General features: G+C 36.1%; 2 protein-coding genes across 2 annotated transcripts; one reads left to right on the top strand and one right to left on the bottom strand.

Moving 5' to 3' along the window:
• The first annotated feature begins 848 nt into the window (after window positions 1–848).
• LOC147478872 (RING/U-box superfamily protein) lies at window positions 849–4,655 on the top strand. Its single transcript, XM_086581696.1, has 3 exons — window positions 849–1,906; window positions 2,582–3,342; window positions 4,089–4,655. Exons 1-3 carry the CDS (start codon window positions 1,502–1,504, stop codon window positions 4,468–4,470), a joined length of 1,548 nt encoding a protein of 515 aa, XP_086437822.1. The 5' UTR covers window positions 849–1,501; the 3' UTR covers window positions 4,471–4,655.
• Window positions 4,656–5,729: 1,074 nt separating this feature from the next.
• LOC147478871 (O-fucosyltransferase family protein) lies at window positions 5,730–8,792 on the bottom strand. Its single transcript, XM_086581697.1, is given in 3 exon segments — window positions 5,730–6,233; window positions 6,236–7,579; window positions 8,576–8,792. Coding segments are annotated over 2 exon segments (1,326 nt in total). The 5' UTR covers window positions 7,476–7,579; window positions 8,576–8,792; the 3' UTR covers window positions 5,730–6,147.
• Between the last annotated feature and the right edge of the window lie 8,176 nt (window positions 8,793–16,968).

Raw genomic sequence — 16,968 nt, 5'->3', positions numbered from 1 at the left:
GCTCATGAGAGCGCAACTGAGCTTTTCCTTTGTACTTAAGCTATTATTTTGAGGTTGTCTACCTAGAGGATGTAGGAACGAGGTCCTCGCTCGTTGGATGTGTGATCCAATGGTCTAAAAATACAAAATCATCTCATTTTCTCTCTCATTTTGTGTTGTTTTTTATTTTTAGACCGTTAGATCACACATTCAACGGTCTGCAGACCTTCATCCCTATGAGGATATTCTCGGGGTAGCTGGAGCCTATTATTTTTCAGAGAGCGAATTTGTGGACAGGCTTGTCTACAAACAGTAATTCTTGATTAGTTTAAACAATTTGTCGCCAGCTATACAGTTTTTTCGGACAAGTAAACAGTTTTTCAATTAGCCTCTCAACCAATCAGCACTTGAAGTATTGTGGATAAGGCTGGTCATCGAGCTACCCGAGTCGAGTTTTGTTTTACTCGAGCTCGACTTGCACATGCAAAAGCTCAACTTGAACTCGACTCGAACTCGCATTTGAGCTTAATATTGAAGCTCAAGCTCGACTCATTTTGCTCAAGTTCGAGCTCGAGTTACTTATGCTCCTTTTAACTCAAACTCGAGTTCAAACTCGAAAAAAAATGTATATAAAACATTAAAACTAGTATAAATTGTAAATTATAGTTGGGTATAAAGTATAAAATGACATATAAATTATATACTACATATGGGTTTATAAAACGAGTAGCTCGCTACTCAAACTCAAACTCGAACTACTGCATATCTAAAATGAGTTTTAAATTAAGTTCAAACTCGACTCATACTTTTGTGCATACGAATCCATCCGAACTCGAATTACTCACGAATAGCTAAACTAGATGATCAGTTGAAGAGTAGTAAGTAATCACTAAACAGTAAACTGACTCTTCCAGACTTGTTATCATTATTAAATTTATAAAAGTCTGTTAACTATGTTTGTTTGTTGACTCTTTTGTTTACTTTCCTTTTTCTCTCTCTTCATTCTTCAACAAACAAACATCAAAAAGAAGCTTGTGGAATACTTAAACAACAACCACAGTTGTCAGATTCAAAGTTTCCATAACTAAACAATATATATATTTAACAGAAAGAAAAGCTATAAAGAAGCAATGGCTTTTTTTTTTATTGTGGCATACTCTTTAATGATTGGTTGCTAGTGTGAGTTAAAAAATGCTCATTTTTCATTCCTTTTAGGTATGTTTTGTTGGAAATTAAGGTTTTTTTTAGTGATTTTCATGTAATGGGCTTCTCATAATCTTTTCAGCTGAAGAACTTAGTGTGTTTCAGTGATCCTGTTGTTCTTTGATGAGGTTGTTATATAATTTTATTAGAAGGAATGGTTTAAAGGAGTTATCTTTAATCTTTTTCACTGGGGTTTTTAGTGAGCTATAGTTATTTGGTGGGGTTTTAGTAGAAGAGATGTTTTGAAGGAGTTATGTTTGATCATTGACACAGTTGAGTGTAGGGGTTTTTAGTCTTGTTGTAGTTGATTTCAGTGAAAATGGAGTTTGTAAACAGTTTGAATGGAAGATTGGAAGAAGAAGAAGAAGAAGAGGAAGAAGAAGAATTTTGTAGTTGTTGTGCAGAAGAGGATGATTGGAAGGAAACTGAGGAGACAGCACTTGGTTTGTTGAAAGAAGATGTGGAGGAAGTTGGTTTAAAGATGTTCTTCAAGGGTGTATCAGTAGCTGAACCGGGCGATTCGGATTCTGGTTTTTCTGGAATTGGAGTGGTATTAGAGAGATCACATGGAGTTTCTGCTGTTCAAGTGCAGAAAAAAATTGATTTCTATGTTGAGGAATCAGTAGCTGAGTATTTGGCCTTATTGGATGGTCTTGTGGAGGCTTTGCGGATTAACGCTTGCCGGATCTTAGCTTTTACAGATTGTGAACTTTTATATGATCAGGTAACTGACATATTCTTGATTATTGCTGTTTAAGGTACCGGTAAATGACAAGTTATTTTCAAAGTTAAACTTTGATGATGTAGAAATATAATCTGCTTTTAAACTGCAAGCATGTAAATATGCATCTATTTTCCTATATATTTAGGTGCCCAAGACTAGCAAATGCCTACTTCATGGATTCTCAAGTTCATTCTGAGTTTTTGAGACTTATTTTTATGTAGACTTAAATCTAAATCACCAAGATATGGCAAGACACAACCTCAAGAAAACACCATACATCATTTTACCCTAAGAATTAAGCATCTGGCATGAACTATACTCTCTTCAAATATCTTGTACCGTGCATTTTGGCTCGTATGATTCGTGCAATACTAGGAAGAATTTGTTTCTGAATGTGTTGTACAAGGTTATTATACATGATCACAAGACCAAGTAACCACCAGAAGTCTAAGTTGTTGCTATTGCCTGTTCTGACACTGAAGAATTTGCAAAATATGGAAGGCAGGGCAGGTGGAGGATACCTTGTCATCAGTCAAATCCTTGAATTTTTTATAGTATTCTCCTCCCATCACAAGACACTCTAGCTTTAAAGTGTGTTTTACAGCTTTTAGCCTTAGAACTATCCAACAACATCAATCCCGTTATAAATTTTAGCTCATTGGATGATTTTGACAGCTCGTTCGTGAAGAGAGGCTTGAGAATCAGCTTTTGATAGCACTGAAGGAGAGAGTTTTGGAACATGCTAGCAAATTTGAGAGTTTTGTTCTGAAACTTGTTCCCCCTATTGAACTGGAGATGCCATTGCGATTAGCTCAAATAGCAATTGGCATTGTTTGTTTGTCTGCCAAGGGAGATGGATTATATGAAGATTGTCCCATATGTTGTGAGGAAAAGCTACCATCTATGATGATAAATATGGATTGTTCCCACAAGTTCTGTTCATGTTGTATGAGAACTTATGTGGAAGGAAAATTGCAAACCTGTCAAGTGCCAATTAGATGCCCTGAATTAAAATGCAAGTGTTATGTCTCAGCTAGTGAATGCAGAAGCTTTCTTCCAAAGACATGCTATGACCTGTTGGAAAAAGCTCTTGTAGAAGCTAATTTTCTTGAATCGGAGAAAATCTACTGCCCATTTCCAAATTGTTCAGTGTTGCTTAACCCTTGTCAGTGCATGTCCACTAGAGCAAGCTCTTCAAGTCACTCTGAGACCAACTGTATTGAGTGTCCAGAGTGTCAGAGGTTTATCTGTTTAGATTGTGGGGTACCATGGCATTCTTCAATGAGTTGTGAGGAATATCAGAACCTTCCCATAGAAGAGAGGGATGCTGGTGACATAACTTTGCATCACCTGGCACAAAATAAGAAGTGGAGGCGATGTCAGCAATGTCGGAGGATGATTGAACTCACTCAGGGCTGCTACCACATGACTTGCTGGTATGAAGAATTTCGTTCAATGCATTGTTTTCTCATTTTTTTTTTGCCTTCTGAGCTTTCCCTTCAATGCATTGGTGTACCTTAGGATTTTTATTTATTCGTTTATAATTATCAGGAAATAGATTATGTGACAGGGATTTCATGTATCTTTTGTATCAGTCTCACAGGAATACTAGACATGTATTCTAAACTAATACTTCCCATGTGGATCTAGGCCCCATCACTCTAGTTTTCTTATTGCCAGTTTGGTTGTATTCATTTTCTATAAAGTGTTGTCTATAGGAATGCAAATGTTCTGAAATACCAAAGCTAACATCTTCAGCATCCCTTGGTTGAAGGATGTTGAGCGGTAAGCTGCCTTTACCAATCCGGAAACTACTTAATTAACGCTTTTGTAAACTAAGTTACCAGAGTTATGACATCTAGCATTGTGTCAGACTCATAATACACGCCTAGAGAGACAGGGCTCTCATGGAAACCTCTGCTATACTGAAAAACAGAACCGAAATGAAGGGGGATCAACTGTCTCTTTGATGATAAACTTGATCATCCTATTAGTTTCCTTTCAATGGAGGAGCAGGAAAGCAAAAAACTTATTGGTACCAATCACGTTATCCACATTTATGTTCTACTAAAATAGCTATGTTAAGGATAAAGTCAATTATGTCATGGGAATATATGCTGTGAATATGAAGGATCTCAACTTTTTCCTAAAGCAAAGTGATGAATATGTTCCTTATGGGCAGGTGCGGGCATGAGTTCTGTTACTCTTGTGGCGCTGAGTATAACGATGGCCATCAGACCTGTCAATGTGCCTTTTGGGATGAGGAGAGCTTTGAGATCCCAGTTGCCCAGTCTAATCAGGACACCGGACATTGGGGATGGGATTCCTTTGATTCACTTCCAACAATTATGGATGCATATTCAGACCAAGAACGGTCTCAACTGGCTTTGATCCAAAGGTTTCTCGCTGGGGGTTTTGGTTTAAGTGATCATCATCCTTACCAATCTCCACCGAGGTGTACAGACTCTTATGTAGACACAATAAAGGAATTACACCAGCTTCCATGGCTTGAAAGGTTCGTTTCAGTAATTAGTGATAATTACTATGAAGATTACATACAGTGAGTGAACTCGAAGAGCATTTTTCTGTCAAGTAATTGTAATAAAGTTTTAACTTCAACCTCTCGAATGAAGTTAAAACTCTCTCATTCACTCACTTCCAATTTTAGTTTATGGGCCGATTATAGTAAACTATGTTTTCTATTTCCTTCATAAATTCTGACTGGGAAATTTACATGTTTCTTAATTCACTCAATGTGTGTACCATGAAACCTGGTTATTACTCTCACCAAAAATGGCTTCTGTCTCCCGTGGGTTGTGGTGTTGTATTTTTTCAAAAAGACGTTACCTCAGTCAGTAGTGCAACAACTTTCCTGAAAAGGTGCACATATGAGTTTTCTTCTGGTTCTAATATCTAAGGTTTAATAATCTGCATTTCACTTATAAGGCAGAGTGATTCTACTTATATATGCTTCTTGCCTTCTAGAACACAGAAAGTGTGTTCTCCTAGACTCCTTGTATCTTCGTGTGCCGGTATGCAAAAGTGGCTATCCCACTGAGACTGAGACAGACGGTTTCAATTTTCTTCCAAGTTTTTCCTGATGTTATCCAGTTATTTACATTTCTCTTTTACAGTAGACATCCAAATTTGTCAAACTAGTACATTTTTTCTATTATAGTATCATAGTAGATTTCCAAATTAGTGAACCAGGGAGAAAGAATATACTGAAAGCATCCCTGTGATTCCCACATCTTCATCGTTTTTTTTTGTTGGCAAATGGTCTACATTTTTATTTTGGTAAAGGTAAGATGTTGGCAACTGAGCTAGCAATAATGCAATTTGATATCTCAGACACGAAGACTGTTCTCATGTCACTGCTCTTCTCTAACAATAGTCTTTGGGAACAACAATTCCGCTGTAATCCAATATCAATCATTCAATTGTAACTTGTGGAGACCATCCAACTCATGGAAGAGGATCCTCGCCCATTGGGGAATAGTCACTAGTTAAGTTCAATTCTGAAGGTCTTTGCTAAACTTGGGTGGCACATAGAGATGAACTAACACCTGCTTGTGCCAACTTAATGCTTCCAGTTCCATGACGGTAGAACTATTTTTTTCAGTAAAAGGAGACATAATTAGGAAAATAGTGTAATAGAATTGATATCAAGTTACCAATAAGTTTTTGCTTTTCTCATTTAGGTGGCCTTCCTATGCAAAAATTTAAGTTTTACATTGATATGCAAAAAATGACTTATCTGATACAAAAAGCCGATTTCATTGGGTATAACCATTATAGCTTGTATAGTATGGGAAAATTACGCTAGAGAAAAAAATGATCAATTATCAACAAGATCAATACACTATATTGGAAAAAAAATTCTCATTTACAAAACAAAATGACCTCTCTAATACACTTGTACATAATCAAACTACAAGTAAGTTTCTGTATGAATGAGAACCGATGTACAATCAAGGAACAAAAAGAATTTGAATGGCAAAAATGAAAATAAAAAAAACTATACCTGATTTCTTTGGGGTCTCAAAAATGTTGATAGATGGTGTTTTTGTAGGATTCACATTCAGCGGAGCGCCTAATAAGCTTTTCACTGAGAACTCTCTTTATGCAGACCACACCTTGAACATTAACCATCAAATTACATCAATGGGGCAATGTCTGACAAAAGAATGGATGTATCCGAACAACACCAAGAACTGAAACTGAACGCTCTCCCAGGATCACTAGCAGGTGATATGGTTTGTACCGTAGCTAATATCTTGAAGGCTTGAAGCCGACATGTTTGTCATCCATTTCTGTGGACCACGAAATCCCCTAAAATGTTGTATGCATAGGAAGGCCACCTTACATCTGTATCACATGATCCTGTAACACCCATCTGGATCAACTTCTGGGTTCTCTCAAGCACTATAAGACTGGAAAATGTAGAAAAACTATTGCCAACAAAAATATCAGCCCTCAAACACACTTCATAGTCGATTGCGGATTGAATAAGGTATGGATACTTTCTGTATATACCCCACACTCCCAACTTCTTCTTTTCAAACGGAAGCAAACCTTCCTTCCAACCATTCAAAATTGAGGGGTCTTCCAGAAGAGTATCGGCCACTGCAAGATAAACAACAGTGGGATGTCTCAGGTTAACAATGTGGCCAACATGCTTCATGATCTCCTCCTTACTACTACATATTTGACTGATGTTGGACCTTCGTTCCAGCTTCTTACAATGAATCATCCAGTCTTTCTCTATTCTCATGTGGACAGCCACATATGGTATCGACTCGAGAGAAGGGCTCTCTGAATTCATTGGGTTATCTAATGCACCAGTATAACTGTTCACCTTACTTCCAACCTCCCTAATCTTAGATACAACTCTGTTTGCTTCCTCTGTTATTTCATCAACTAATTCTAAGCACTCAAAAACTTTTGCATAGTCCTTAACCGGCCAATGGTCCTGCCAAAGGAAAGGATTCTTTCCTACAATTCTAACCAACTCAACCTGATAAATCGGGTCTTCTCTCAACTGTCTCAACTGAGTCAAGTCTCTCTCTAGAGTCCACTTCCTTCCGCTTCCCTTTTGCATCTCGAAGTATTCCTTCTTGTTGGAAAGATCTGAATATCGGCCCAACCGAACAAAACCATCACAACGAGAATTAAACTTCTCGAACTGAAAAACTTTATCAAAGGATATGGATTGCAAGAGATCAACTTCTTTGTAATATAGAGAAGCACTTAAGCTAGGCATCAAAAGAGTTCGGTTTAGCATTCTAGCAGTCAAACATGCTCGGGCAAATGCGATTTTCTGATTATTCAATCCCCAAGCAATCTGAGGAACCTCCAAGTATTTGTCTTTCCTTATTCCACTTTCGGAAGGTGATAAGAAAGAAGAAATGTGAATCCAATCGAAATTGTTCTGCTCGAAACCACCAAAACCGGGAAAAATAGGAAGGAAGATAGCTCTTAAAACAAGAGCGATGAACAACATAGAAAGGCATCTGCAAGCTATAGAACGGCTAAAGAATCTACCATTCTTACAGTTCAGAATATCCATCTGCTCGCTCCCTCTCAACCACCAATCCCCCGATTTTTTAACAAGCAGAATTCAACTTAGCCTGACTGCCTGACCTGCACACCTTGGATTTGAATCCAAAGATGCTAAGAAAAAAAAATGATGAATACGAAAACTTGGAAAGCAAATTTCTATCATAACAAGAACAAAAATCAATGAGCTATGAAAAAAAAATACTCAAATCTAGTGAGTTATTAAAATAAAGAACCCAACTCCTAGTACTCCTCAACTACTAACCATAAGTCCATAACTAGCTAGTAATATCAAAGAAAGTAGGTGACATTGACACAGAAATTAAAAATGAAAACTGCATTCACACTTAATATTCTTCTATGAAAACAACTTATAACAAGCTAGTTTCATAATTCCAAAACAAATAAAGATTGAATAAATCCAGTAATGCCTATCTTCAAGACAAAAGCATAATTGCACAGAAAGACAACCATCAACAAGAATCAAATGAACCATTACAACAAATTCACATCATTTTGAGGCACTAGCAAAGACCCAAAAACAACAAAAAAAAGCCCATTCCTCATATATTTTTCTCCTCTTCAAATCCAAACAATGCATGGCAAATCTGAATTCTAGAGAATGAAATTTTCCAAAACCAATCTGAATCTTAAACTGTAGATTCAAACCCAAATGTAGATTGATTAAAGTATGCAACTAGGAACAAAAATGGAAAAATAAAACAAAAAGGTGTCAGAAACACAGAGTTGCCATGAACTAATTATGAAAAAGAAAAAGAAAAAGAAAAACAGCTAAAGCTGCTTCACTGCCTTTTTCTTCTTTTAGTTTGTATTATCAACAAGGATAAAAAAAAACCAATCTTGATATATAAATTATAATGCAAACAATCCAAATCTCACCTCAAACTTAAAACTTGCACCCAGATGAACAACACACAACAAAAACTAGACATGCCCCATTTGTTAAAAAGACAAAAGGAACAAACTTGGCAAAAAAAAACATGAAACATAAGTACATAAGTCACAGAACTACATAATAATAAGGTAATAATAATAAATGTACAGACAAAAAAGTGAGTCAGAAGAAAAAGATGGTCTCATTAAACTTACCAACTCTTTAATCACTGCAGACTGGTTTCTCTGACCCTTTTGTGCCTTGGTCTGTACCAGAAAGGGAAATGAGCTGATGTACATGTGATAATGAGTTAGAAAATGTGAAGATTGTGTTTCAACCGTTGAATGTTCTCGAGATGCGCAAAGAGCATTTATTTCTCATGATCACGGTACTATCATTAGGAATATACACACAGAGAGGTGGGGAAACAGGTGTACGACCTTTAAAGTTTTAACATTCCTTGGTACATGAAAGTATAAAACTTCTTTGCCAAGCCCAATGAAAATGGAGAACACTAATAATTATGAGATCTGATAACGAGAGATCATTCTCTCTAAATTTTAGTGCACACTTCATATTGGCTGTTAGATGACATAATCATACGGTTTAGTGTGGTTTGTCAGTTGCGGGCCATACAACAATCTCGATTTCGAGAAAAAATTTCTCCATCCAACGGCTATTTGCCTTGATCTCTCCAAAATTTAGAGAGAATGATCTCTCCTTATCATTTGCCAATAATTATACCAACCATCTACCAATTTCTTATTCTTCATTTTCAAGCCTATGTTCTCAACAAATCTAGGTATCCAATCTTTCATAATTTTTAAATAAGCAAAATAAACAATAAAATAAATTAGAACGTTGGTTTATTTATAATTTTTATGTTTTGATCATCTAATGAATATAGCAAGTGGGTGGGATGGGGGACTTTGTTTGTCTTTTTGTTTTTTATAATAGGAAAAATAACAATTAAACGAGAAAAGAAAATAAAAAATGAGTTTGGAGTTAATTTGTTGTTAGGTGAGGGGGCACATGGTAAAAAATATTGCATGGCTATTAGGTTTTTTTTTTTTTGGTAACTAACGATATATTGTATATTAGGATATGAGCCTGTACATGTGGGGGTGGTGTCTTTGTCTATATTAATAGCATCCACTAGCCACAAAGGAGGATCTCCCTCCCATTGATAGGAGTCCTTTAGCAGTATTACTTTATGAGATAATATGTCAGCAGGTCCGTTTATCACACGGTTACAAAAAGATATAGTAAAATGTACAAAATGTGAGCTCAAGGATCTGATATCCTTTATAATAAGCTCGAATTGCCATGCAAGATTAGACGTATCCTTCTCCCAGTATGTAGTTATAGCTTGGGCATATGTCTCTATCTCGAGATGTGAAATCTGCCTGCCTATGACCCATTGAGTGTGTGTTCTGCATCCTCTGCTGAGTTTGCATATCCTATCCTGGTTCCTGTTACTAAGAAGGAACTGTGTGAGTTCCGTAGTATAAAACCAATACCAAAACATTATGTGTCACAAAGGTAGGTTGTATCAACATTTAACTTTTGAGATGGGTCAGTTGGGGTTTCCAGTGCGGTGGTTGGTTTGTGGGTGAGATGGTTTGGAGTTGAAGGATGGAGTTATATGTGGGGTTGTTCATCTTGCCTTTTCCTTTATCTTTTTTTATGGGCTGAATTAGTTGTCATTTTTGCTTGGAATTGGTTTGGTATTAATTTTTTAAACACCGCATTGTAACGAACTTTCTATATTGCCCAAGTAATATTGATACAGAATGTACTCCATTTATCATGGTTGAATTTCTAAAGTTTTGGTGGGGATAGCTAGATGTCGATCCAATGGCGCGTGGAGAGGTGTGCAATGGAATGGAGAGTGAAAGCCCATTGAGAAGTGAACCAACATGCCTTAGTGAAAGGGCATGTGAGGAGCATATGGTGGAGAGTTTCATTTGGGTGGTTGTAGAGTGGGCATTGATGAGTGGGTATGGGTACATGAGCCCCTATTTTTTCTTGTGTGGGAGCGAAATCGTGGTAGCATTTCCAAGCAAAGTTAATTGCTTTTGGGGAGGCATTGACATGCCAGATCTTGAGGAAACTCCGTTTAGATGGTTTGGATTATAGGGAGTGAGTTTTTTATACAAGGATTGAGTTGTGAAAATGCCTTTTTTTTTTGTGAGGTTCCACTTTAGATGGTCATGTGTTGCTTGAGTGTTGCTCAGATGGATAGTGCGGATTTGTATGATTTTTTCCGAAGAAAAAAGGTTTTAGAGAATAGGGATGTTCCACTCGATTGGATTGGCGAGGATTAGGTCTCTGACCTTTGTTAGAAGGGGTATGAAATGACTATGCGGAGTTCTGACTGGGGGGTTGCCTGGAATCCAATGGTCGTCCCATATGAAAACATCAGAACCGTCACCAATATGCCATATGGCATGTGCTTTGATTTGCTCGATGCCTTTGCAAGTATTGTACCAAATCCAAGAAAAACCTTGCTTTGGTTTGGAATTCATGGCAATACTATTGGGATGACATTTAGCTTTGAGGATAGTGGCCCAGAGGGAGGAAGGTTCAGTGATTAATCTCCAAGCCAACTTTGAAAGCATGGTAACGTTTGAGTTTTCTAAGTCACGGATACCAAGCCCTCCTTAGCATTTGTGTTTCTAAGTTTTTAGTTTTTAAGTATAGACCATTGAAGAGATTATCCATTCCTTTTTTTTGCAAAATCTTTTGAAGAGATCCATTTTTGCAAAGCCTTTTTGGTAGGTAGGGATAGATGTGGTAACAGATTTAATGAGTACAGTTCTTCATGCTTGGGAGAGAAACTTACTTTTACAACCTGTAATGTGTTGTTCAACTTTAGAGATAAGTGAATCAAACATCTGCATTTTTGTTTTCCCCATGAAAAGAGGGCACCTTAGGTATTTGTCGGAAGAAGAAATGATGGTCATTCCCAGGATGTGACGGAGGGATTGTTTATCAGAATGAGTCATATTTGCACTGAAATGGACATTGGATTTTTCAAAATTAATAGTTTCCCCCGTGATAGTGAAGAACTGGCTGGTGGTGTCCATTAGCTCCACAGCCTCTTCCGTGTTTGCTCGACATAAAAGGAACTAACATCAACAAAAAGGAGATTGGAGATTTTTTGGCTGTTTCTTGATACGTGAATACCATGAAGCTTCCCTTGTTCTCTCTTAAGGTTTAAAGTCTCGTAAGAACTTTCATACAAAGGATGAAGAGAAGTGGAGACATGGGGTCGCCTTGGCGCAAACCCCTAGTACTTTTGAAATAACCATAGGGTGAGTCATTAAGAATAATGGAGTAATTAACGGTAAAGATACATTGTGATATGTATGGAATTCACTTTTGATCGAAGCCAAGAGTGCGGAGGATGTTAAGAAGAGGTTCCCATTTGATTATGTCGAAAGCTTTTGACATGTCGAGTTTAATGGTCATGAATCCAGTTTTACCTTTCTTTTTTTTCATGGTGTGAAGGATCTCATATGTGATGACAATATTGTCCATGATCTGTCGGTTTGCGAGGAAAGCACTTTGGAAAGGGGAGATGATGTTATGGAGGAGAGGTTTGAGTCGAGTTGCAAGAATTTTTTAAATAATTTTATATGATATATTGCAAAGGCTGATGGGTCGGAAGTGGATGGGGGTGGTCGGGTGATTGTTTTTGGGGATAAGGGCTAAATTGGTGGAGTTGATGTCAGAGAGATTATAAGGATGATCAAAGAATTTTTGGACATAGTGACGGATGTCAAGGCTCACAGTGTCCCAATAATTTTGGTTGAAAAGGCTAGGAAAGCCATCTAGTCCTGGAGCTTTAGTGGGGCCTATACCAAAGAATAAAAGCATTGACGGATCTAAAACTCTCTCTTCACAAATGGTTATAGTAGTGAGATGATGATTTTCCTGGGGACCTATGTGATGGCGTGGGTGAAGTTTTTGTGTGAGAGAGACTTGTGGGGGTTGGGATGACTCGAGGATGGGAGAGAAGTGGTTTTGAAGGAGATCACCTAGCTTGCTATGATATGAAATCCAGTTGTCATTGGGGTATTTTAACCACTCGATTTTATTAGATTTTCTTTTACAAACCGTTTGCATGTGGAAATATCGTGTATTGCGATCTCCATCAGCAATGATGTTGTCTCCAGATTTTTGTTTCCAATGGATCTCTTCTCTTTTATAGTTCTCATGGAGTTTGGATATAAGGATTTTTTCTTGTAGAACATTGTGAGTTGTGGGGGTTTAACTTCTGAATGGATTCAATTTGGTGTTTGAGATTTTTGTTTTCAGTGAAGATATTCCCAAAGTGTTGTTTATTCCATTTTTTAAGAGCATTTTTAGTTTTGTTCAAGTTAAAACCAAGAGACCAATGGGTTCAATGAAATGGGAGTCACGCCAGTTGGCTGATATGAGTTGGGGGTAGGTATCATCTTTGATCCACATAGCCTGAAAGTGAAAAGGACGAGGTAGTGTTGTGGTGTTTGGTTGAGTATCCAGGAGTAGAGCAGCATGATCTAAGGTTGTGGTGGAGATGTGGTTTAGTTTGGTTTCAGGGAAGATCAGTAGCCATTATGCATTTGCGAGGCTACGATATAATATTTTCTTCACAGAGTTTAGACCCGATTGGTTGTTCCACCAGGTAAAAGGGTTTCCAGAGAAACCAATATCAATGAGACCCGTATCTTGAATCAGTTCAGTGGCAATAAAGCTCTCTTTCGAAGTGTAGGGTCTCTCTTTTTTTTTTTTTGATTGGTTGAGGATGATATTAAAGTCTCCGATGATAAGCCAAGGTTGAGAATATTCTTCTGCTAGAGTTCGAAGAAATTGCCAACTATGTCGTTTTAGTTTTGGATACGGACTATCATAAAAGAAAGATATTAGCCATGTGTGATTATGTGGGTGTGATGTGATCAAGACAACAATCATGTATTGTCCATGAAAAATGGGTTGTAGTTTAACATGATCATTCCAAAAAATACATAGACCGCCTGCAGTTCCTACGGGGTTAACAATTAAAGAGTGATGGTAAGAAATTTTAAACTTAATGGAATAAGCATATGGTTGTGGACATTTAGTTTTTGATAGAAATATAATATCGGGCTTTTACTATTGACTAGGTCTTTAAGCTCACTAATTGTAGGGTTGCCCCCGCAACCCCTACAATTCTATGAAAGTATTCTCATGATATCGACTGGGACTGTTATGGGACAGTCGCCAAACATGTATCTATTATATGTAGTAATTCTTGAAAAGGAAATTTTAGGTTGGACCTATGTATTTCCTCGCTATGTTGCTTGGTTAATCCCCCTTAGATGCTCAGAAGTGGCAACATTGGTAGTCCCCTCTCTAGCGAAGTGAGGATGCCTATGAATTTTGGAGTCGTGCCTCTGATAGTAGGGGTTTGTAGGGTGCATTTGTGTAGCATATTGAATTTGTCCTCCATATAATTGTTAGTGAGTAATTTCTTGGGGTGTTCCGGTCATATTATGTGCAACCATTATGTTTTGTGGTTCAGTAAAAGGCGGCATATTGGCTACTAGCAAGGTTATCATCTAGGGCAGGGATCGGGTCGGATATGGCTATATCGAATCGAATCGAATAATTTCCACGATATCGAATCGAATCGAACCCGATTATACCCGAATTTATATCGAAATTTAATATCGAATCCGACTAACCCGATCGGATAACACTAAAAATTCAAAAAAATCCCAAAAATTATATCCGAATCCGAACCGAATACATAAACGGATACAAAAATCAACCCAAACCCGATATATTTGGTAATCGAGTCGGGTCGGATTCGGGTCTACCCGACCCGATTCCCTGCCCTATTATCATCCCACTAACCGGTTATTGCATAACCCAACTCTTTTGAAAATTAAAACCATCTGAATGTGACACAACCGATTGAACCATTAAATATACATTTCATTTAATAAAAAAGATCTTGGTCTAAATAGAGGCGGTCCTCATCTCATATTAGTTGCATGGGTTTGATCTAATCACCTCATCTTGATCTCTAATAGTTTTTATTCAAAAATCTTTATGGCATATCTACGACCTTGAGGTTATTTAGTGTACGAGTTTGTGATTTCTTCAACCACCGGCTTACTAACTGGACATATATTCATCTTAGACATTTTCTTTGATGGTGGTTAAATCTAAAAATAATTCATTTACCTGTCACTTATATATAAACATCCACTCAAAATTCTACTTATAACAAATGTTATTATTTTAAATTTAAAGTTGACTCATTATTTGCGACTTTCTTTGGGCTATACCTATAACATTTTAATTTAAGTTGCAGTTATAATGATTTATCATCTCTTATTATGCGAACACATAATGGACTAGACTTGGTGTAGATCTCACACTACACCAGATGTACAACATGGAAAAACAAATCCAAATTTTGGCAGTCAACTCCTTTCCAATTTATCGCATTCTCACGCCCCAAGTTAGTGTTAGACAGATTCTTTTTAAACTAACTTGTTAAACTTTGATGATTGTTACTATTCCAAACATGTATAATGTTTGAAAGTTGTTGTCTGGAAATGTATAATTCAACATCATTAACAACAAATCAAAATCCATTAAAAAAAATAATAATAAAAAAACAACAACAACAACAAAAGTTTTTGCTGAATTTGCACCAATTTTTGCTAATTTTTACAATTCGATACTTTTACTTTTAACATATGTTTGTAATTTTAAAATGATCTCCAAACCTCCAATGGTGATGTCCCCCAATTACATATTGCATCGTCTCAATGCTTTTTTTTTTTTTACAGAAAAGTTCTTGTTTGTTATTGATTGGACATACTTCAATTAGATTTGTTCTCTCTCTACTCACAAAAACACAAATAAAAATGTAGAGAATGTATGTTATTATTATATATTTTTTATTGACAATTGATATCTTGTAATTAAACTATCATTGTTTATTTTACATGCAAATGCCATAAACTTTTTCACTATGAATGAGAATCTAAACTGAAATTTTATTTCACATAGAAGCTACATAAACAATTCTAATCACTACCAAATTAAGAAAAACAACATACTATTTTTAGAATATTTCAATATCACACAAACAAAAGTATCAAAATATTTACACAAATTTGTTTTGTGATGGAAGTTCAAAATCCAGCAATACGGATGCGTAATAGTACCATATTCCGCCTATCAACACCAAAATCGCAAAAAACATAAAGTTCGAAATCGACCATGCATGTACAAGAAGCAATCGATGAGCATTCATTTTATGCGTAAACAAACAACAATTAACACAAGTTTAGAATTTGCAATAACTTATGTCATCTGAGTATCATGAAATGACTTTAAAAGTTCATAACACACATTGGATTAAAAGTTAAAACAGTACTTGCAATTTAAAGCCTAGCAGGTGGTTACGTTTAGTGTGACTTATACTCAAGTACTAGCAAAGTTTGTTCAACAATATAACAAAAAAGTTTAAATGAATAGAAAGGCGTACTATATAAATAATAATGAGTGAAGCCCATTGAATCGCATTGAATACTACAAACCCTCCAATTTAATACACACAAGACATATGATAAGTGCCTAAAATTGTATATTTTATATATAGTTTTATAGGCACTTTATAATATCATTTATGTTTAATTACGTATTTTTAACTTAAAACCATACATTTGCTTTATTCCATGACATTATGCATATTTTTTGGTCATAAAGATTTATTTGCATATATGTGCATGTCTTTGGAAAAGTCTAATGTAAAATATGTTTTATTAAGTTGGTTATATATATATATATATATATATATATATATATATATATATATATATATATATATATATATATATTATATATTTTATTTTTTTTTGTAAATAAATATGTTGGTCAAAGCCCAATCAAAGCCCGATCCCATGAGCCAAAAATGATTATTTAAAGAATCGATAAGTGAGAGCTTATGGAATAAATTATGTTATCAAGAATAGAAGGAAATGTTAGAAATTTGATAATTATGGAAGGAAATCAATAAAGGATAATCACAACTACCACTAAACATAACCAGTGAAATAAGCTTTAGTTGTATCTCTTGAAGATGAAGCTCTTGAACATGCCGTGATATTGCAGACTTGATCCATTTATTAGATTGGGAAAATGCATGATTATTAAAATACACCCAATCATGAAGACGAAATTTTTTTATACCAGAGGCTTCATGGAGACAAAGAACTTCATCCACAAATTTCACGAATCGTCTAGCTTTTTGATCGCTTAAATATAGAAATGGACTTTGCCAGAGATAAAAATCAAAGTTTAGACTAGTAACGGAACGCCATCGGTGTCTCCAACTTTTGGAAAAAGTACATGTTTTCACTACATATTTAATATCAAGAAAAGAAAGGATGTGACCTAATAATTCTTTTGGTAAAGTACTTATCCTATCTGCATTGCCAGTTCCTCTCATATTTACTGGATCAAATGAATTCAACTCTGTTCACCTCTTCTCAAGTATAAAATCTTCTCTCTCTTTTCCCTTGTTGGCTTAATATGATAACTTTCAGTCGTACACGGAAGC

This window comes from Coptis chinensis, chromosome 9 (assembly GCF_015680905.1).
Source record: "Coptis chinensis isolate HL-2020 chromosome 9, ASM1568090v1, whole genome shotgun sequence".
NCBI classification, from domain to species: domain Eukaryota; kingdom Viridiplantae; phylum Streptophyta; class Magnoliopsida; order Ranunculales; family Ranunculaceae; genus Coptis; species Coptis chinensis.
This window is presented reverse-complemented; position numbering and strand designations above follow the sequence as displayed.

What these genes read in the sequence shown, in the direction of transcription:
- LOC147478872 (XM_086581696.1), top strand. Translation starts at nt 1,502, where the DNA reads ATGGAGTTTGTAAACAGTTTGAATGGAAGATTGGAAGAAGAAGAAGAA. An exon ending in GTGAACTTTTATATGATCAG is followed by an intron (nt 1,907 to 2,581) that starts GTAACTGACATA and finishes TGATTTTGACAG; the next exon opens with CTCGTTCGTGAAGAGAGGCT. An exon ending in TGCTACCACATGACTTGCTG is followed by an intron (nt 3,343 to 4,088) that starts GTATGAAGAATT and finishes CCTTATGGGCAG; the next exon opens with GTGCGGGCATGAGTTCTGTT.